At 44.0% G+C, this 24,444-nt stretch overlaps 1 protein-coding gene across 1 annotated transcript; it reads left to right on the top strand.

The window, feature by feature from the left end:
- Nucleotides 1–21,598: 21,598 nt before the first annotated feature.
- LOC123762368 (uncharacterized) lies at nucleotides 21,599–22,000 on the top strand. The gene has a single exon (XM_045748883.1). The coding sequence runs from the start codon at nucleotides 21,599–21,601 to the stop codon at nucleotides 21,998–22,000; it is 402 nt and encodes a 133-aa protein (XP_045604839.1).
- Nucleotides 22,001–24,444: the final 2,444 nt, after the last annotated feature.

The following is a 24,444-nucleotide window of genomic DNA, read 5'->3' as shown; positions in this document are numbered from 1 at the left end:
ATAGTTATTCATGTTAGAAGGAAGATACGTGCTTAAAAAGGTTTAGAGATTTGTAGTTGACTTTATTTGCTTAATAATTTGTTAATTAACGGTAAAGGAATATTAGAGATAGATATTCAACATCATATTGAGTGGACAAGTTTTAGTAGGCAGGCAGGCAGAGAGAGAGAATGGGCTAATAAATAGATATACATTTTTTTTCTCGAATGGTATACTTTAATAATCATAGGTACATATTTCAAAGTGCGACATTCTTGCGCACGCACAAACACACACACACACACACACACACACACACATATATATACTAACATACATACAGTCTCGACAGTCAAATTGCAGAAACTGTCACAATTATGACAAGGATCACTCATATTGGAAATATACACACAGAAAAATTCACGTCGATAAGTCACTCCAATTACACGTATCTACACACACAGACAACATATTTCAGTGAGTGTGGCCCATAGTATACATTAATATTCACACATGCAAACCCATTCACTATTAATTGGTGTACATATTCATTCACTTACATGTTTATTTGTCTCTTTCTTATAAAATATTCTCACACACACACACACACACACACACACACACACACACACACACACACACACACACTTGTCTTGTGACCATCGTGTTGGGTGGACGTGGGTTGGGAGCTCCTGGATCACTAGTGGAGTGGGAGGGGTAATCAGGCAACTTCGAAGTGAAAAAGACTATAAGTGAATGTACAAGTGAATGAAAAAACCTTGGGTTTTGACCAGAGGCATAAGGTAGTGAAGAAAAACAGTTTAATTAGCGTAATTCAAAATAGTTGAGGAAATACTGTGCAGTGTGAAACCAGACCTCACCGACCTCTGACCGCGTGACCTCACCTCGGCAGCAACCCTTATACCACCACGTGGGACGACGATTGGAGATTCACTCACCTATTGTGTTAGCAGATTGTGCAAGGTATTGAGGAGCGCCTTTTTGGCTAGATTGTTACTGCAATGACTAGAAGGGGTTCAAGGTCAATCACCAGCAGGGATGAGGAGGAGGACAGATTTATAGACAAATTAATAGGGAAATTTGTAGAGAGAAGGAGTGATTGGTTGGAGGATCTAATCCAGGGGATTAAAAGTGAGGTATTTCAGCAAATACAGGATGCGGTAGAGAGGCAGAAACAAGAACTTATGCTCTATGTTCAGGAAGAGATTAGGAAGGGAAGAGAGGACTGGGAGAGGGAATGTGCTCGTATCACAAACGAATTAGGAAGGTTTAGCAGCATGGCTAAGGATAGAGGATTAGTGGGAGATGGGTTAGTGACTGCGGTTGGGATGGGGAATCCCCAGGGGACAGGCTACCAGCATGACAATGAATTACTGAGGAGACGGTCTATTATAATACATGGATTATTCGAATCTAGGGCACCAACTAGACAAGAGAGAATAGAAACAGAAAAATACGAATTGCACGAGATATTGAGGTGTATTGGAGCAGAGATGGCAGAACGCGAGGTGGATATCAATCGACGGGTTGGACCCTACAATTGTACCAAGAATAGACCTGTTCTGGTGCAATTCTCCAATGAGGAGGCAGTGGAGTACATAATGAGGAGCAAGCATTTACTCAGAGGAAGTGAAACCCATTACAATGTGTTTATAGAGAGGTTTATGACGAAAGATGAGCAAACAGCCCACAAAAATAGATGGCAACAACGACAACGTACTAGCGTCTCAGGTAGTCTCACCTCCCAGGTCACATCCCAGGTCACCTCCCAGGTCACCTCCCAGGTCATCTCCCAGGTCGCATCCTCCCCAACTCAGCCCTCCTATACATCCCCCCTGCCTCAGCCTCCCAAAACCCCCCTGTCCCTTCCACATTTGCACCTCCACAACGATTCCCCTGCCCCTGCTACATCACACTTGTCAGCGACCCCAGTGGGTCAAGCAATGCCCTCCCCAAACCCACCTTCCCATCCCCCCTCCCCAAATACCCCTTCCCACTCCCCTGCCCCTTCTACCCCATTGACTTCAATTCCATCTACTCCATCCCAGCTTCCACTGCACCCCTCTTCCACTCACCCCCAAACCCCACCCAACCCTCACCCCTCCTATGCACCTCCAGCCCACATTTAACCCCCTCACCTTGTGACCCCCTAACACCTTCCCCCATCTCCCTCTTCCCCTCTTCTACCCCAAAACCCCCACCTACCCCCGATTCCCCCCTAACTAATATACCCTCTCTTCCACTCCCAGCACCCATGCTCCATTCTCATCTCAACTCTCCACCCTCAGTAGCCCTCTTCCCCCCAACCTCTCAACCTCTATCTGACTCTCAGTCTCACTCTATTTCTCAACCCCCCTATGCTATTCAGACCCCTAACTTTCAGACCCATTATGCCCTTCCTACCCCCCTAGATGCCCAGACCCCATTCGCCTACCAGGCACTCCCAGGCACCCCCCTAGCACCCCCCCACTCACCCCCACAGCCCCCCAGACACCCCCCAGTTCCCCCCAGACCCCTGGTGAAAGGGGGAACTCTGACACCCGAGTTTCCAAGAAGAGTCTCAAGGTTTGGTACACCAATGCTGATGGGGTAGCCAATAAAGCAGAAGAGATAAAAGAAAGAGTTAGTGAGGCAGACCCAGACATAGTGGCAATAGTGGAAACTAAAATAAATGGCATGATCTCGGATGCAATCTTTCCAGAGGGGTACCAGGTGATAAGAAAAGAAAGGACACAGAGACAGGGAGGAGGAGTGGCACTACTAATAAAGCGGAAATGGAAGTTTGATGAGCTGGAAAATCCGGGTACCAATGAAAGCACAAGCTTCATACATGGAACTCTGACAGTGGATGGGAAGAAGATTGTAATCTTGATACTCTACAATCCCCCACCAAACAGTAGAAGGCCCAGGCAGGAGTACGAGGACAGCAACAAGACATGTATGGATGAACTGCAGAGGGCAGCAACTTTAGCGCATAGAATGAGAGCGAAGCTGCTGGTCATGGGGGACCTAAATCACGGAGAGATAGATTGGGAAACGAGGAATCCCCATGGCGGGGAGGAGACCTGGGGAGCGAAGCTGGTAGACGTTATTGACAGGAATTTCCTAACACAGCATGTGAAAGAAGATACTAGGGAAAGAGGAGGGGATACGCCCAGCCTATTAGCCTATTACATTATCACTCAGAATGTAGAAGACATCGAGCAGTTGGAACATGAAATACCACTAGGAGCTAGTGACCATTGTGTCCTAGCCTTTGACTACATGATGGAGCTTAAAATTGTGACCAAAGGACAAGAGGTCCGGGAAAGGAGACTTGATTACAGAAAAGGGGACTACAGAAGGATAAGGGACTACCTGGGAGAAGTGCAGTGGGAGGAAGAACTTAGAGGAAAAACAGTGCAAGGTATGATGAACCAAGTCATATTGAAATGCAAGGAGGCTGAAGATAGATTTATTCCAACAATAAAGGAAAAAAGCAGGAGGGAATATAATAACCCATGGTTTAATAGACAGTGTCAGGAAGCAAAGGTGAGAAGCAGGAGGGAGTGGAGGAAGTACAGAAGGCAAAGGACAGAGGACAACAGGATTAGATGTAACAGAGCTAGGAATGATTACATTAACATAAGACGAGTGTCGGAAAGAAATTATGAGAACGATATTGCAGTCAAAGCGAAAAAGCAACCAAAATTACTACATAGCCATATAAGAAGGAAGATGTCGGTAAATGACCAAGTGACAAGACTGAGGAAAACAGAAGGGGCATATACAGAAAGCGACAAGGAAATCTGCGAGGTACTGAATGCAAAATTCCATGGAGTGTTCACTACCGAGCCTGAGCAGCTCCCATTGTTAGAAGAGATTACCCAAGATGAAAGACTATCAGATATAGAGGTGACAGCAGAGGATGTAATGAAACAGTTGACAACACTGGATGCAAATAAAGCTGTTGGACCAGACAAAGTATCACCGTGGATACTTAAAGAGGCAGCGCAGGCTCTCAGCGTGCCTCTGGCAATGATCTTCAATGAGTCACTTATGTCGGGAGAATTGCCCAGTTGCTGGAAGGAGGCAAATGTCGTACCGATTTTCAAAAAGGGGGATAGGGAGGAGGCACTTAACTACAGACCCGTATCACTGACAAGCATCCCCTGCAAAATACTTGAAAGAATAATTAGGCTAAGACTTGTTGAGCACCTGGAGAGCATTGGGTTTGTAAACAAGCACCAACATGGGTTCTGGACAGGGAAATCATGCCTAACAAACCTTTTAGAATTCTATGATAAAGTAACAAGGATAAGGCAGGACAGAGAAGGCTGGGCAGACTGCATATTTCTTGACTGCCAAAAGGCCTTTGATACGGTACCGCACATGAGACTGCTATACAAACTTGAGAGGCAGGCAGGAGTAAGCGGAAAGGCCCTAGTATGGGTGAAGAACTACCTAACAGGAAGGAGCCAGAGGGTAATGGTAAGGGGCGAAAAGTCGGACTGGCGAACAGTAACAAGTGGAGTACCTCAAGGATCGGTGCTGGGACCAATCCTCTTTCTAATTTACGTAAATGATATGTTTACAGGAGTGGAATCATACATGTCGATGTTTGCAGATGACGCAAAATTAATGAGAAGAGTTGTGACAGACGAGGATTGTAGGATCCTCCAAGAGGACTTAAACAGGCTGCAGAGATGGTCAGAGAAATGGCTACTGGAGTTTAACACCAGTAAATGTAAAGTTATGGAAATGGGATCAGGTGACAGGAGACCAAAGGGACAGTACACAATGAAGGGGAACAGCCTACCTGTAACGATTCGAGAAAGAGACCTGGGAGTGGATGTGACACCTAATCTAACTCCTGAGGCACATATAAATAGGATAACGACAGCAGCGTACTCTACACTGGCGAAAATTAGAACTTCATTCAGAAACCTAAATGAGGAAGCTTTTAGGGCGCTTTACACTGCCTACGTGAGACCCGTCTTAGAGTATGCCGCGCCATCATGGAGCCCCCACCTGAAGAAACACATAAAGAAACTGGAGAAGGTTCAGAGGTTTGCGACGAGGCTTGTCCCAGAGCTACGAGGGATGGGATATGAAGAGCGGCTGAAGGAACTGAACCTTACGACACTAGAGAAAAGAAGGGAGAGAGGAGATATGATAGGGACATATAAAATACTCAGGTGAATTGACAAAGTGGAAATAGATGAAATGTTCACACGTAATAATAACAGAACGAGGGGACATGGGTGGAAACTGGAAACTCAGATGAGTCACAGAGATGTTAGGAAGTTTTCTTTTAGCGTGAGAGTAGTAGAAAAATGGAATGCACTTGGGGAACAGGTTGTGGAAGCAAATACTATTCATACTTTTAAAACTAGGTATGATAGGGAAATGGGACAGGAGTCATTGCTGTAAACAACCGATAGCTAGAAAGGCGGGATCCAAGAGTCAATGCTCGATCCTGCAAGCACATATAGGTGAGTACATATAGGTGAGTACACACACACACACACACACACACATACACTCACTGAAAGGAATCTTTCAGAACATTATATACCAAATATGTCAGACCAATCCTGAAGTATGCAGCTCCAGCATGGAGTCCATATCTAGTCAAGCATAAGACTAAACTGGAAAAGATTCAAAGGTTTGCCACCACACTAGTACCCGAGGTAAAAGGTATGAGCTACGAGGAGCGACTACGGGAATCAAACCTCACTTCGTTGGAAGACAGAAGAGTTAGAGGGCACATGATCACCACATTCAAGATTCTCAAGGGAATTGATAGGGTAGATAAAGACAGGCTATTTAACATAAGGGGCACACGCACTAGGGGACACAGGTGGAAACTGAGTGCCCAAATGAGCCACAGAGTTATTAGAAAGAACTTTTTTAGTGCCTCAGTGGTTGACAAATGGAATGCATTAGGAAGTGATGTGGTGGAGGCTGACTCCATGCACAATTTCAAGTGTAGATATGATAGCCCAATAGGCTCCAACCTGTACACCTGTTGATTGACGGTTGTGAGGCGGGACCAAAGAGCCAGATCTCAACCCCCGCAAGCACAATACGGTGAGTGCAATTAGGTGAGTACACAAACTCATTGTTAATTTTTTCTGGAACACAACCCGACAAACCGTTTAACAACCAGGTACCTACTCACTGCTTCGTGAAGAGAATCGTTCAGTTAAGGATTGGTGCCTAGTCAATCCGCTCTTCCCGGCTAGCCAGGATATGAACCCAGGCGAAATCGCTTGAGAAGCGCGAGATGAGTGCCTTGCCACTGATCCACAGGGACTGCCCAAATATGAATGCCATCAGCAGCACTAGCAGTTGGTGTTACCAGGCAGGTTACCCATCCAATTACTAACCAAATTGAAAGTTGCTTAACTTGGCTAATGGGACGAGAAGCAGTGTCCTTTAAGTGGTAGTATGGCCGTTGTTATTGTATACAAGTGGTAACCAATAACTTGTCAGTGAGTGATGATAATGGTAACTGCGGCGGAGGATACTCACACATACCAGCCAATTCTCCATTAATGATAATACTTATAGCAACTATTTAGTCAAACAAACAAACCAAAAGTGGACTATTGCACCAACATGGAAATGTTTGGATGCCATTGATCTCGCACAAATTGCTCATAAATGCCACACGCTGGTATTTAAAGAACCTAAACAATCCTCTTCAAAGAACGAATGACTACTCTTAGGCCTTGGATTATGCTCTCTTAGGCTTCATTGACAGTACTTATAACTTCTTTAAGTCGGGAGACAGGCAGTCTATATATATGCATGTTAGGCTTATATAGTGGTCTCGAAAACCCCACCTCACAAGGTCAAACTAACCCTCATTCACCAGGATGCCAGTGGGTCACCAACTCCTGGATACCTATTTACTGCTAGGTGAACAGGTGCATTAGGTGATAGGAAACGCTACGAACAGCCCTGCCCGACCGCGATTCGAACCCTAGAATCCCATATTGTGAGTCAAGAAGGAACACATCATTCATGTTACTGACACGATCCCAAGGTGGTGATAAGGGAGGCAATTTGAGGGGACACAAATGGCATCCTGAATTCAAAACCCCAGGGACACGGACACGGACACTCATAGACTCTGACTGACACGGACACATACGGAATCAAGACTAATCATGACTAAATAGTTGCTATAAGTATTATCATTAATGGAGAATTGGCTGGTATGTGTGAGTATCCTCCGCCGCAGTTACCATTATCATCACTCACTGACAAGTTATTGGTTACCACTTGTATACAATAACAACGGCCATACTACCACTTAAAGGACACTGCTTCTCGTCCCATTAGCCAAGTTAAGCAACTTTCAATTTGGTTAGTAATTGGATGGGTAACCTGCCTGGTAACACCAACTGCTAGTGCTGCTGATGGCATTCATATTTGGGCAGTCCCTGTGGATCAGTGGCAAGGCACTCATCTCGCGCTTCTCAAGCGATTTCGCCTGGGTTCATATCCTGGCTAGCCGGGAAGAGCGGATTGACTAGGCACCAATCCTTAACTGAACGATTCTCTTCACGAAGCAGTGAGTACGTACCTGGTTGTTAAACGGTTTGTCGGGTTGTGTTCCAGAAAAAATTAACAATGAGTTTGTGTGTACTCACCTAATTGTACTCACCTTATTGTGCTTGCGGGGGTTGAGATCTGGCTCTTTGGTCCCGCCTCACAACCGTCAATCAACAGGTGTACAGGTTAGAGCCTATTGGGCTCTATCATATCTACACTTGAAACTGCGTATGGAGTCAGCCTCCACCACATCACTCCCTAATCATCATCTATACCACACTATACACCAACAGCATCACTACCACACTACTCACCATCATCACAACTACCACACTACTCACTATCATCACTGCAACACTACTTACCAACATTATCAGTACCACACTACTAAATAACATCATTCCCACCTCACTACTCAATATCACTACCACACTACTCACCAACATCATCACTATCACGCAACTCACTAACATCATCATAACCACACTACTCTCCATCATCATCACTACACTATTCACAATCATCACTACCACACTATTTACCATCAACGTTACTTCCACACTATTCACCATCACGACCGCAGTCCTCATCATCACTTCCACACTACTCACTCTCACTACCACACTGCTCATCACTACCACACTACTCACCAACATCATCACTACTCACAATCATCACTACCTCACTACTCTTAATCATCATCCCTACCTCACTACTCACAATCATCATTACCTCACTACTCACCATAATTATCACTACCTCACTACTCACCGTCATCATCATCACTACCACACTACTTACCATCATCACTACCTCACTACTCATCATCACCACCTCACTACTCACCATCATCATCACTACCTCTCTACTCACCATCATCATCATTACCTCACTACTCACCATCATCACTACCCACCATCATCATAACTACCACACTACTCATAAACATCATCACTACCACACTACTCACCAACATCCTCACTACCACACTACTCGCAATCATCACTACCACAGTAGTCACCATCATCATCACTACTACAGTAGTCACCATCATCATCACTACCACACTACTCAGCATCATCATCACTACAACACTATTCACAAACATCATCAATACCACATTACTCACCATCATCACTACCACAAAACTCACCAGCATCATCACTACCACACTACTCATCTTCATCATCACTACCACACTACTAACCATCATCATCACTTCCGCACTACTCACCATCATCCTCACTACTTACCATCATCCTCACTACTCACTAACACCTCACTACTCACTATCATTACTACCACATTACGAACCATTATCATCACTACCACACTACTCACCATCATCACTACCTCACTACTCACTATCATCGTCACTACCACACTACTCACCTTCATCACTACCACACTATTCACTATCATCATCACTACCACACTATTCACTATCATCACCACTACCACAGTACTCAATATCATCACTACCACCTCGCTACTCACCATCATCATCACTACCTCTTTATTCACGAACATTATCACTACCTCACTTCTCACCATCATCATCATCTACCTCACAATCATCATCATTACCTCACTATCCTCATCACTACCACACTACTTACCATCATCACTACCACACTACTTACCATCATCACTACCTCACTACTCACCATCATCACTACCTCTCTACTCAACATCATCATCATTACCTCACTACTCACAATCATCACTACCTTACTACCCACCATCATCATCACTACCACACTACTCATAATCATCATCACTACCTCACTACTCACCAACATCACTACCTCACTACTCACCATCATCACTACCACACTGCTCACCATCATCACTACCTCACTACTCACCATCATCACTACCTCACTACTCACCATCATCACTACTTCTCTACACACCATCATCATCACTACCTCACTACTCACAATCATCACCACTACTTTACTAATCATCATCACCTCACTACTCACCATCACCACTACACTAATCATCATCACCTCACTACTCACCATCATCATCACTACCACACTACTCACCATCATCACTACCTCACTACTCACCATCATCATTACCACACTATTCACCATCATCACTACCTCACTACTCACCATCATCATCACTACCTCACTACTCACCATCAGCATCACTACCACACTACTCACTATCATCACTTCTCACCGTCATCATCACCACCACACTACTCACCATTATCATTACCACACTATTCACCATCATCACTACTATCATCATCACTAGCTCACTACTCACCATCATCATCACTACCTCACTAACATCATCACTACCTCACTACTCACAATCATCATCCCTACCTCACTACTCACAATCATCATCATTACCTCACTATTCACCATAATTATCACTACCTAACTACTCACCATCATCATCACTACCACACTACTTACCATCATCACTACCTCACTACTCACCATCACCACCTCACTACTCACCATCATAATCACTACCTCTCTACTCACCATTTTCATCATTACCTCACTACTCACCATCATCAATACATCACTACCCACCATCATCATAACTACCACACTAATAAACATCATCACTTCCTCACTACTCACCATCATCATCACTACCACACTACTCACCATCATCCCTACCACACTACTTACCATCATCATCACTACTTCTCTACTCACCATCATCATCACTTCCTCACTACTCACTAACATCATCACTACCTCACTATCACCATCATCACTACTTCACTACGTCATCATCATCATTACCTCATCACTCACCATCATCAACATCACTACTCACAATCATCATCACTACCACACTACTCACCATAATCATCACTACCACACTACTCACCATAATCATCACTACCACACTACTCACCATCATCATCACTACCACACTACTTAGCAACACCATCACTACCACACTACTCACCATCATCCTCATCAATACCACACTAATCAACATCATCATCACTACCAAACTACTCGCCAACACTGCCTCACTACTCACCATCACTACCAATCTAATCATCATAACTACCACATTTCTCACAATCATCACTACCACACTACTCACCATCATCACTACCACACTACTCATCATCACTACCACACTACTCACCATCATCATCACTACCACACTACTCATCATCACTACCACACTACTCACCATCATCACTACCACACTACTCACCATCATCATCATTACCTCACTACTCACCATCATCATCATTACCTCACTACTCACCATCGTCACTACCACACTACTCACCAACATTATCACTACCACACTACTCACCAATATCATCACTGCCACTCTACTCACTATCATCACAACTACCTCACTACTCACCATCATCATCACTACAACACTACTCACCAACATTATCTTTACCACACTACTCAGCAACATCATCACTACAACACTTCTCACCATCACTACCACTTTACTCACCATCATCACAAGTACCACACTACTCACCGTCATCATCACTGCCACTCTACTTACTATCATCACAACTACCACACTACTCACCATCCTCACAACTACCACACTACTCACCATCATCACAACTACCACACTACTCACTATCATCCCTACAACACTACTCACCAACATCATCAGTACCACACTACTAAACAACAACATTCCCACCTCACTACTCACTATCACTACCACACTACTCACCAACATCATCAATATCACGCAACTCACTATCATCATCACTACCATACTATTCACCATGAACGTTACATCCACAGTATTCACCATCACGACTGCAGTCCTCACCATCACTTCCACACTACTCACTCTCACTACCACACTACTCACCAACATCATCACTACCACACTACTCACTATCATCATCACTACCACACTACTCACTAACTTCATCACTACCACACTACTCACTAACTTCATCACTACCACACTACTCACTATTATTATCACTACCACACTACTCACTAACATCATCACTACCACACTACTCACTAACATCATCACTACCACACTACTCACTAACATCATCACTACCACACTACTCACTAACATCATCACTACCTAACTACTCACTAACATCATCACTACCTAACTACTCACCATCATCATCACTACCTCACTACTCAATATCATTATCACTACCACATTTCTTACAATCGTCATCACTACCCCACTACTCACACTCACCAACATCATCCCTACCACACTACTCACCATCACAACCTCCCTACCCATCATCATCATCACTACGAAACTATTCACTATCACTACCACACTACTCAACATCACTACCACACTACTCAACATCACTACCACACTACTCAACATCACTACCACACTACTCACCATCACTACCACACTACTCACCATCACTACCACACTACTCACCATCACTACCACACTACTCACCATCACTACCACACTACTCACCATCACTACCACACTACTCACCATCACTACCACAGTACTCACCATCACTACCACACTACTCACCATTACTACCTGACTACTCATCATCACTACCACACTACTCAACATCACTACCACACTACTCACCATCACTACTACACTACTCACAATCATCACTACCACACTATTTACCATCAACGTTACTTCCACACTATTCACCATCACGACCGCAGTCCTCATCATCACTTCCACACTACTCACTCTCACTACCACACTGCTCATCACTACCACACTACTCACCAACATCATCACTACTCACAATCATCACTACCTCACTACTCTTAATCATCATCCCTACCTCACTACTCACAATCATCATTACCTCACTACTCACCATAATTATCACTACCTCACTACTCACCATCATCATCATCACTACCACACTACTTACCATCATCACTACCTCACTACTCATCATCACCACCTCACTACTCACCATCATCATCACTACCTCTCTACTCACCATCATCATCATTACCTCACTACTCACCATCATCACTACCCACCATCATCATAACTACCACACTACTCATAAACATCATCACTACCACACTACTCACCAACATCCTCACTACCACACTACTCGCAATCATCACTACCACAGTAGTCACCATCATCATCACTACTACAGTAGTCACCATCATCATCACTACCACACTACTCAGCATCATCATCACTACAACACTATTCACAAACATCATCAATACCACACTACTCACCATCATCACTACCACAAAACTCACCAGCATCATCACTACCACACTACTCATCTTCATCATCACTACCACACTACTAACCATCATCATCACTTCCGCACTACTCACCATCATCCTCACTACTTACCATCATCCTCACTACTCACTAACACCTCACTACTCACTATCATTACTACCACATTACGAACCATTATCATCACTACCACACTACTCACCATCATCACTACCTCACTACTCACTATCATCGTCACTACCACACTACTCACCTTTATCACTTCCACACTATTCACTATCATCATCACTACCACACTATTCACTATCATCACCACTACCACAGTACTCAATATCATCACTACCACCTCGCTACTCACCATCATCATCACTACCTTTTTATTCACTAACATTATCACTACCTCACTTCTCACCATCATCATCATCTACCTCACAATCATCATCATTACCTCACTATCCTCATCACTACCACACTACTTACCATCATCACTACCACACTACTTACCATCATCACTACCTCACTACTCACCATCATCACTACCTCTCTACTCAACATCATCATCATTACCTCACTACTCACAATCATCACTACCTTACTACCCACCATCATCATCACTACCACACTACTCATAATCATCATCACTACCTCACTACTCACCAACATCACTACCTCACTACTCACCATCATCACTACCACACTGCTCACCATCATCACTACCTCACTACTCACCATCATCACTACTTCTCTACACACCATCATCATCACTACCTCACTACTCACAATCATCACCACTACTTTACTAATCATCATCACCTCACTACTCACCATCACCACTACACTAATCATCATCACCTCACTACTCACCATCATCATCACTACCACACTACTCACCATCATCACTACCTCACTACTCACCATCATCATTACCACACTATTCACCATCATCACTACTCACCATCATCATCACTACTCACCATCAGCATCACTACAAAACTACTCACTATCATCACTTCTCACCGTCATCATCACCACCACACTACTCACCATTATCATTACCACACTATTCACCATCATCACTACTATCATCATCACTAGCTCACTACTCACCATCATCATCACTACCTCACTAACATCATCACTACCTCACTACTCACAATCATCATCCCTACCTCACTACTCACAATCATCATCATTACCTCACTATTCACCATAATTATCACTACCTAACTACTCACCATCATCATCACTACCACACTACTTACCATCATCATTACCTCATCACTCACCATCATCAACATCACTACTCACAATCATCATCACTACCACACTACTCACCATAATCATCACTACCACACTACTCACCATAATCATCACTACCACACTACTCACCATCATCATCACTACCACACTACTTAGCAACACCATCACTACCACACTACTCACCATCATCCTCATCAATACCACACTAATCAACATCATCATCACTACCAAACTACTCGCCAACACTGCCTCACTACTCACCATCACTACCAATCTAATCATCATAACTACCACATTTCTCACAATCATCACTACCACACTACTCACCATCATCACTACCACACTACTCATCATCACTACCACACTACTCACCATCATCATCACTACCACACTACTCATCATCACTACCACACTACTCACCATCATCACTACCACACTATTCACCATCATCACTACTACACTACTCACTAACATCACTACCTCACTACTCACCATCATCATCACTACCTCACTACTCAATATCATAATCACTACTCACCATCACTACCACATTACTTACCATCATCATCCCTACCACACAACTCTCCATCACTACCACACTCCTCACCATCAGTACCACACAACTCACCATCATCATCACTACCACACCTACTCTCCATCATCACTACCACACTGCTCACCATCATCACTACCACACTACTCACTATCATCACTACCACAATACTCACCATCATCATCACTACCACACTATACACCAACAGCATCACTACCACACTGCTCACCATCATCACTACCACACTACTCACCTTCATCGCCAATACGACATTACTCACGATCATCATCGCTTCGTCACTACTCACCAATATCATCACTACAACACTTCTCGCCATCATCATCACTACCACACTGCTCACCATCATCATCACTACCACACTACTCACCAACATCATCACTACAACACTTCTCACCATCATCATCATTACCTCACTACTCACCATCATCACTACCACACTACTCACCATCATCACTACCACACTACTCACCAACATTATCACTACCACACTACTCACCAATATCATCACTGCCACTCTACTCACTATCATCACAACTACCTCACTACTCACCATCATCATCACTACAACACTACTCACCAACATTATCTTTACCACACTACTCAGCAACATCATCACTACAACACTTCTCACCATCACTACCACTTTACTCACCATCATCACAAGTACCACACTACTCACCGTCATCATCACTGCCACTCTACTCACTATCATCACAACTACCACACTACTCACCATCATCACAACTACCACACTACTCACTATCATCCCTACAACACTACTCACCAACATCATCAGTACCACACTACTAAACAACAACATTCCCACCTCACTACTCACTATCACTACCACACTACTCACCAACATCATCAATATCACGCAACTCACTATCATCATCACTACCACACTACTCACCATCATCATCACTACAGCACTACTCACAATCATCACTACCATACTATTCACCATGAACGTTACATCCACAGTATTCACCATCACGACTGCAGTCCTCACCATCACTTCCACACTACTCACTCTCACTACCACACTACTCACCAACATCATCACTACCACACTACTCACTATCATCATCACTACCACACTACTCACTAACTTCATCACTACCACACTACTCACTAACTTCATCACTACCACACTACTCACTATTATTATCACTACCACACTACTCACTAACATCATCACTACCACACTACTCACTAACATCATCACTACCACACTACTCACTAACATCATCACTACCACACTACTCACTAACATCATCACTACCTAACTACTCACTAACATCATCACTACCTTACTACTCACCATCATCATCACTACCTCACTACTCAATATCATTATCACTACCACATTTCTTACAATCATCATCACTACCCCACTACTCACACTCACCAACATCATCCCTACCACACTACTCACCATCACAACCTCCCTACCCATCATCATCATCACTACGAAACTATTCACTATCACTACCACACTACTCAACATCACTACCACACTACTCAACATCACTACCACACTACTCACCATCACTACCACACTACTCACCATCACTACCACACTACTCACCATCACTACCACACTACTCACCATCACTACCACACTACTCACCATCACTACCACACTACTCACCATCACTACCACACTACTCACCATCACTACCACACTACTCACCATTACTACCTGACTACTCATCATCACTACCACACTACTCAACATCACTACCACACTACTCACCATCACTACTACACTACTCACAATCATCACTACCACACTATTTACCATCAACGTTACTTCCACACTATTCACCATCACGACCGCAGTCCTCATCATCACTTCCACACTACTCACTCTCACTACCACACTGCTCATCACTACCACACTACTCACCAACATCATCACTACTCACAATCATCACTACCTCACTACTCTTAATCATCATCCCTACCTCACTACTCACAATCATCATTACCTCACTACTCACCATAATTATCACTACCTCACTACTCACCATCATCATCATCACTACCACACTACTTACCATCATCACTACCTCACTACTCATCATCACCACCTCACTACTCACCATCATCATCACTACCTCTCTACTCACCATCATCATCATTACCTCACTACTCACCATCATCACTACCCACCATCATCATAACTACCACACTACTCATAAACATCATCACTACCACACTACTCACCAACATCCTCACTACCACACTACTCGCAATCATCACTACCACAGTAGTCACCATCATCATCACTACTACAGTAGTCACCATCATCATCACTACCACACTACTCAGCATCATCATCACTACAACACTATTCACAAACATCATCAATACCACACTACTCACCATCATCACTACCACAAAACTCACCAGCATCATCACTACCACACTACTCATCTTCATCATCACTACCACACTACTAACCATCATCATCACTTCCGCACTACTCACCATCATCCTCACTACTTACCATCATCCTCACTACTCACTAACACCTCACTACTCACTATCATTACTACCACATTACGAACCATTATCATCACTACCACACTACTCACCATCATCACTACCTCACTACTCACTATCATCGTCACTACCACACTACTCACCTTCATCACTTCCACACTATTCACTATCATCATCACTACCACACTATTCACTATCATCACCACTACCACAGTACTCAATATCATCACTACCACCTCGCTACTCACCATCATCATCACTACCTCTTTATTCACTAACATTATCACTACCTCACTTCTCACCATCATCATCATCTACCTCACAATCATCATCATTACCTCACTATCCTCATCACTACCACACTACTTACCATCATCACTACCACATTACTTACCATCATCACTACCTCACTACTCACCATCATCACTACCTCTCTACTCAACATCATCATCATTACCTCACTACTCACAATCATCACTACCTTACTACCCACCATCATCATCACTACCACACTACTCATAATCATCATCACTACCTCACTACTCACCAACATCACTACTCACCATCATCACTACCACACTGCTCACCATCATCACTACCTCACTACTCACCATCATCACTACTTCTCTACACACCATCATCATCACTACCTCACTACTCACAATCATCACCACTACTTTACTAATCATCATCACCTCACTACTCACCATCACCACTACACTAATCATCATCACCTCACTACTCACCATCATCATCACTACCACACTACTCACCATCATCACTACCTCACTACTCACCATCATCATTACCACACTATTCACCATCATCACTACCTCACTACTCACCATCATCATCACTACCTCACTACTCACCATCAGCATCACTACCACACTACTCACTATCATCACTTCTCACCGTCATCATCACCACCACACTACTCACCATTATCATTACCACACTATTCACCATCATCACTACTATCATCATCACTAGCTCACTACTCACCATCATCATCACTACCTCACTAACATCATCACTACCTCACTACTCACAATCATCATCCCTACCTCACTACTCACAATCATCATCATTACCTCACTATTCACCATAATTATCACTACCTAACTACTCACCATCATCATCACTACCACACTACTTACCATCATCACTACCTCACTACTCACCATCACCACCTCACTACTCACCATCATAATCACTACCTCTCTACTCACCATTTTCATCATTACCTCACTACTCACCATCATCAATACATCACTACCCACCATCATCATAACTACCACACTAATAAACATCATCACTTCCTCACTACTCACCATCATCATCACTACCACACTACTCACCATCATCCCTACCACACTACTTACCATCATCATCACTACTTCTCTACTCACCATATCATCACTTCTTCACTACTCACTAACATCATCACTACCTCACTATCACCATCATCACTACTTCACTACGTCATCATCATCATTACCTCATCACTCACCATCATCAACATCACTACTCACAATCATCATAACTACCACACTACTCACCATAATCATCACTACCACACTACTCACCATAATCATCACTACCACACTACTTAGCAACACCATCACTACCACACTACTCACCATCATCCTCATCAATACCACACTAATCAACATCATCATCACTACCAAACTACTCGCCAACACTGCCTCACTACTCACCATCACTACCAATCTAATCATCATAACTACCACATTTCTCACAATCATCACTACCACACTACTCACCATCATCACTACCACACTACTCATCATCACTACCACACTACTCACCATTATCATCACTACCACACTACTCATCATCACTACCACACTACTCACCATCATCACTACCACACTACTCACCATCATCACTACTACACTACTCACTAACATCACTACCTCACTACTCACCATCATCATCACTACCTCACTACTCAATATCATAATCACTACTCACCATCACTACCACATTACTTACCATCATCATCCCTACCACACAACTCTCCATCACTACCACACTCCTCACCATCAGTACCACACAACTCACCATCATCATCACTACCACACCTACTCACCATCATCACTACCACACTGCACACCATCATCACTACCACACTACTCACTATCATCACTACCACAATACTCACCATCATCATCACTACCACACTATACACCAACAGCATCACTACCACACTGCTCACCATCATCACTACCACACTACTCACCTTCATCGCCAATACCACATTACTCACGATCATCATCGCTTCGTCACTACTCACCAATATCATCACTACAACACTTCTCGCCATCATCATCACTACCACACTACTCACCATCATCATCACTACCACACTACTCACCAACATCATCACTACAACACTTCTCACCATCATCATCATTACCTCACTACTCACCATCATCACTACCACACTACTCACCATCATCACTACCACACTACTCACCAACATTATCACTACCACACTACTCACCAATATCATCACTGCCACTCTACTCACTATCATCACAACTACCTCACTACTCACCATCATCATCACTACTACACTACTCACCAACATTATCTTTACCACACTACTCAGCAACATCATCACTACAACACTTCTCACCATCACTACCACTTTACTCACCATCATCACAAGTACCACACTACTCACCGTCATCATCACTGCCACTCTACTCACTATCATCACAACTACCACACTACTCACCATCATCACAACTACCACACTACTCACTATCATCCCTACAACACTACTCACCAACATCATCAGTACCACACTACTAAACAACAACATTCCCACCTCACTACTCACTATCACTACCACACTACTCACCAACATCATCAATATCACGCAACTCACTATCATCATCACTACCACACTACTCACCATCATCATCACTACCACACTACTCACCATCATCATCACTACAGCACTACTCACAATTATCATTACCATACTATTCACCATGAACGTTACATCCACAGTATTCACCATCACGACTGCAGTCCTCACCATCACTTCCACACTACTCACTCTCACTACCACACTACTCACCAACATCATCACTACCACACTACTCACTATCATCATCACTACCACACTACTCACTAACTTCATCACTACCACACTACTCACTAACTTCATCACTACCACACTACTCACTATTATCACCACTACCACACTACTCACTAACATCATCACTACCACACTACTCACTAACATCATCACTACCACACTACTCACTAACATCATCACTACCACACTACTCACTAACATCATCACTACCTAACTACTCACTAACATCATCACTACCTTACTACTCACCATCATCATCACTACCTCACTACTCAATATCATTATCACTACCACATTTCTTACAATCATCATCACTATCCCACTACTCACACTCACCAACATCATCCCTACCACACTACTCACCATCACAACCTCCCTACCCATCATCATCATCACTACGAAACTATTCACTATCACTACCACACTACTCAACATCACTACCACACTACTCAACATCACTACCACACTACTCACCATCACTACCACACTACTCACCATCACTACCACACTACTCACCATCACTGCCACACTACTCACCATCACTGCCACACTACTCACCATCACTACCACACTACTCACCATCACTACCACACTACTCACCATCACTACCACACTACTCACCATCACTACCACACTACTCACCATTACTACCTGACTACTCATCATCACTACCACACTACTCACCATTACTACCACACTACTCAATATCACTACCTCACTACTCACCATTACTACCTCGCTACTCACCATCACTACCACACTACTCAATATCACTACCTCACTACTCACCATTACTACCTCGCTACTCACCATCACTACCACACTACTCACTATTAATACCACACTGCTCACCATTATTACCTCACTACTCACCATTACTACCATACTATTCACTATCACTACCACACTATTCACTATCACTAGCACACTACTCACCATCATTGCCACACTACTCACCATCATTGCCACACTACTCACTATCACTACCGCACTACTCACCATCATTACCACACTTCTCACTATCACTACCACACTACTCACTATCACTACTAACCATCATTACCACACTACTCACTATCACTACCACGTTACTCACCATCGTCATCATTACCACACTACTTCACAGTTGCCGTCAAACTGCACTTGACAACTTGAGGATAAAGTCCTGTCAATGATGTGTACGGTGTTGGTAAGACAAGTTGACGGGTGATCAAAATGGTGTGACGACCATGAGCATTTTCCTTTGCCTGCCTCTCTGGCCAGCCCTGGTGATCCTCTTGACTATATTGTCTGGCATCTAGGATATTAACACCTGCTGGACTAGCTGGACATCTAGGACTGGAGCAGGGAACATGGAGCGTCTTGGGGCTCACGACGTGGCGCAGCTCCTGAGGAACGAGATAAAAACTCTGGGGTCTGGCGGCTACGGTACAGTGACCCTTGTTAACTGGCACGGAGAGCAGGCCGCACTTAAAGTGGCCAACTGTGCTGACCCCGCTAACAGCTTCAAGCGCGAAGCCCAAGTGCTGTCGGCGCTGAAGGGGGCTGGCGGCGCGCCCCTCCTACTGGGGGTGTCCCACGACTCCCCAGCTCTTCTCACGACATATAAAGGGGACACCAACCTGGACAACGTTATATGCGACCCACGATACGACGTAGTGCAGATTGGGTTCAAGATTGGACTAAAATTACTACATATCCACACAAAAGGCTATATCCACAATGATATAAAACCGGATAATGTTATGATTTAAGGATCACACGATCACCCAAAAATTAGCCTAATCGATTTCGGCTTGTCATGTAAGAGTGGTAAAACGATCATTGCGGAAGGTGACCCCGAGGATAAACCGACCTACGCCCCTGAAGTCCTGGCTGGTGAACCCAGCACCTTCGCCTCAGACGTGTTCCAATACGGGCGTCTGATGCAGGAGATCCTGGAGGTGACAGGTACCAAACATCCGGCACTAGTGAACTTGTTCCAGGAAGCGACACTGTCCAACCAAGACTGGCGGCCGTCCCTACCCAACCTGCTCCACCGCCTACAGGACCACATCAGAGACACCACCACGGACTCCACCTACCACCGAGACCGCAAGAGGATTGATCGGTATGAAGCAAAGTGCGCCAAGTGGAGGCTTGAAAGTAGCGGACTGAGGATGCCTAAGGAGCAGGTTATGAGGGACAAGGCACGGACGGAGGACTATTTGCTCAGTATAAGGGAGTTCCATGGTATGCTCGCCCTGTGAGAAGGATATGTATGGTATCCCCGCCCTGTGAGAAGGATATGTATGGTATCCCCGCCCTGTGAGAAGGATATGTATGGTATCCCCGCCCTGTGAGAAGGATATGTATGGTATCCTCGTCCTGTGAGAAGGAAGTTTTTCAAAACATCACTAAGTTTAAATTAAAAGAGGGCTTCTTTTTTTCTACATTTATTTAAATTTTTACTTTAATCTTATTGTAATTTTGTACAAGAATCTTTATTGTCAATTGTATATAAAAACCTTCGCTGTACATTTATTTTTGTAAATAAATTGTTATTAATATGTGTGTGTGTGTGTGTGTGTTGATAATTGTTTAATATTGTAATTTTGAGAGAGAGACGACCATTCACAGAGCCACACCAACGACCATCCACAGAGCCACACACTACTTGATAATGGTCTAGAACGGACCTAAACGTGGTCGTCTTCTGGTGTGTGTGTGTGTGGTCATCATATCTTCAGCCCCGTTATTGTGACTCATCGTCTGCGTACTCATGAAAGAGTCAAGCGATCCCTCGACTGTTTCAATTTTAGTCCAGGAGCACCTCGAGTTGTTTTTAAGGATGGTGTGTGAGGATGGTGTGTGAGGATGGTGTGTGAGGATGGTGTTTGAGGATGGTGTGTGAGGATGGTGTGTGGGGATGGTGTGTGGGGATGGTGTGTGGGGATGGTGTGTGGGGATGGTGTGTGAGGATGATGTGTAAGGATGGTGTGTGAGGATGGTGTGTGAGGATGGTGTGTGAGGATGGTGTGTGAGGATGATGTGTAAGGATGGTGTGTGAGGATGGTGTGTGAGGATGGTGTGTGAGGATGCATGGACAAGAACACTAACAACTTTGTCATTAACCTTTGCTATAAAATCTCTGGCCTACACCTACTTGACTCACCAGTAAACACAAACGTTTCAACAGGATCAACGACACTGGCAGAGGGTCGTGTAATAGTTTACTTGGTAGTTAGTTTCAACTGCATTACATCAAAGACAAAGAAGACAAAGAAGCCACAGCTTTGCTGTGTAACACTGGGGGGGGGGGGTTATCAGCTCTGCTCCGTCCTTACCTCTACCCGTATCTACCGTAGAGCTACTACTCTAAGCCGAAGCCCACGCCACGTGGTCTTAAGCCGTGTGACTGGCTAGGATTCTACAGCCTCACGATGTGGCACTAGATTTCTAGAAAACTCATGGATCTCCCTTACGCCGCCACCACCAGACCATTAACACGGAGCAATAACCGGGGCCTGGACCGATTATGCTCTCAAAAAGCCTTGGGGCTTGATCCCCAGTTATTTGGAATAGGAGGGAAGAATCTGCGTTAAGTGTGGTAAATTAAAACAAACAAAGGGATAGCTGAACTCTTAATTGTTGTTGGGCTGGCGGCCCAACTAGACTCAGACTCGTGGGGACCACGTGTCAAGGACAATGAGACAATGGAAAACATGAAATGGAAATAATAAAAATGCAAATTACTAACTAAATAATTTATTCAAAATCTAAAACAAAATCTAAATCAAAGCACTCCATATACTTAACACTCCCTGACTTAGGCATGAGATGAACTAATTTCCTGTACAAAACTACAGCAGACTCTACCTTTGACCGCAACTAGCTAGATGTAATGCTGATCTATATAGGGAGAGGGTGAGAGTGGAGGACTTCCCTCAGTTGATGACCGGTCCACACTGAATTCTCCTCCCTCTCCTCACCACAAGGTTGGAGGGGGGGGGGGGGCGGTATTCCTGCGTCAGGTTCACTAAGTTTACTAACAGGGTTTAAGTTGAACAACTAATCTCTGTTGCACTGAACCCCCCAGATGGTTGACCTCTTTTAAACTGAAGGTAATTGCACAGGCATCTTAGGAAAAAGCTATTTCCAATTACAAAATGGGTATTTGACCCATGAGAATTACCAAAATATGGAAGGCTTTGGTGAC

The sequence above is a fragment of the Procambarus clarkii genome, chromosome 8 (assembly GCF_040958095.1).
Source record: "Procambarus clarkii isolate CNS0578487 chromosome 8, FALCON_Pclarkii_2.0, whole genome shotgun sequence".
Taxonomy (NCBI): Eukaryota; Metazoa; Arthropoda; class Malacostraca; order Decapoda; family Cambaridae; genus Procambarus; species Procambarus clarkii.
The sequence above is the reverse complement of the archived record's forward strand: the minus strand, read 5'-3'. Positions and strand labels throughout refer to the sequence as shown.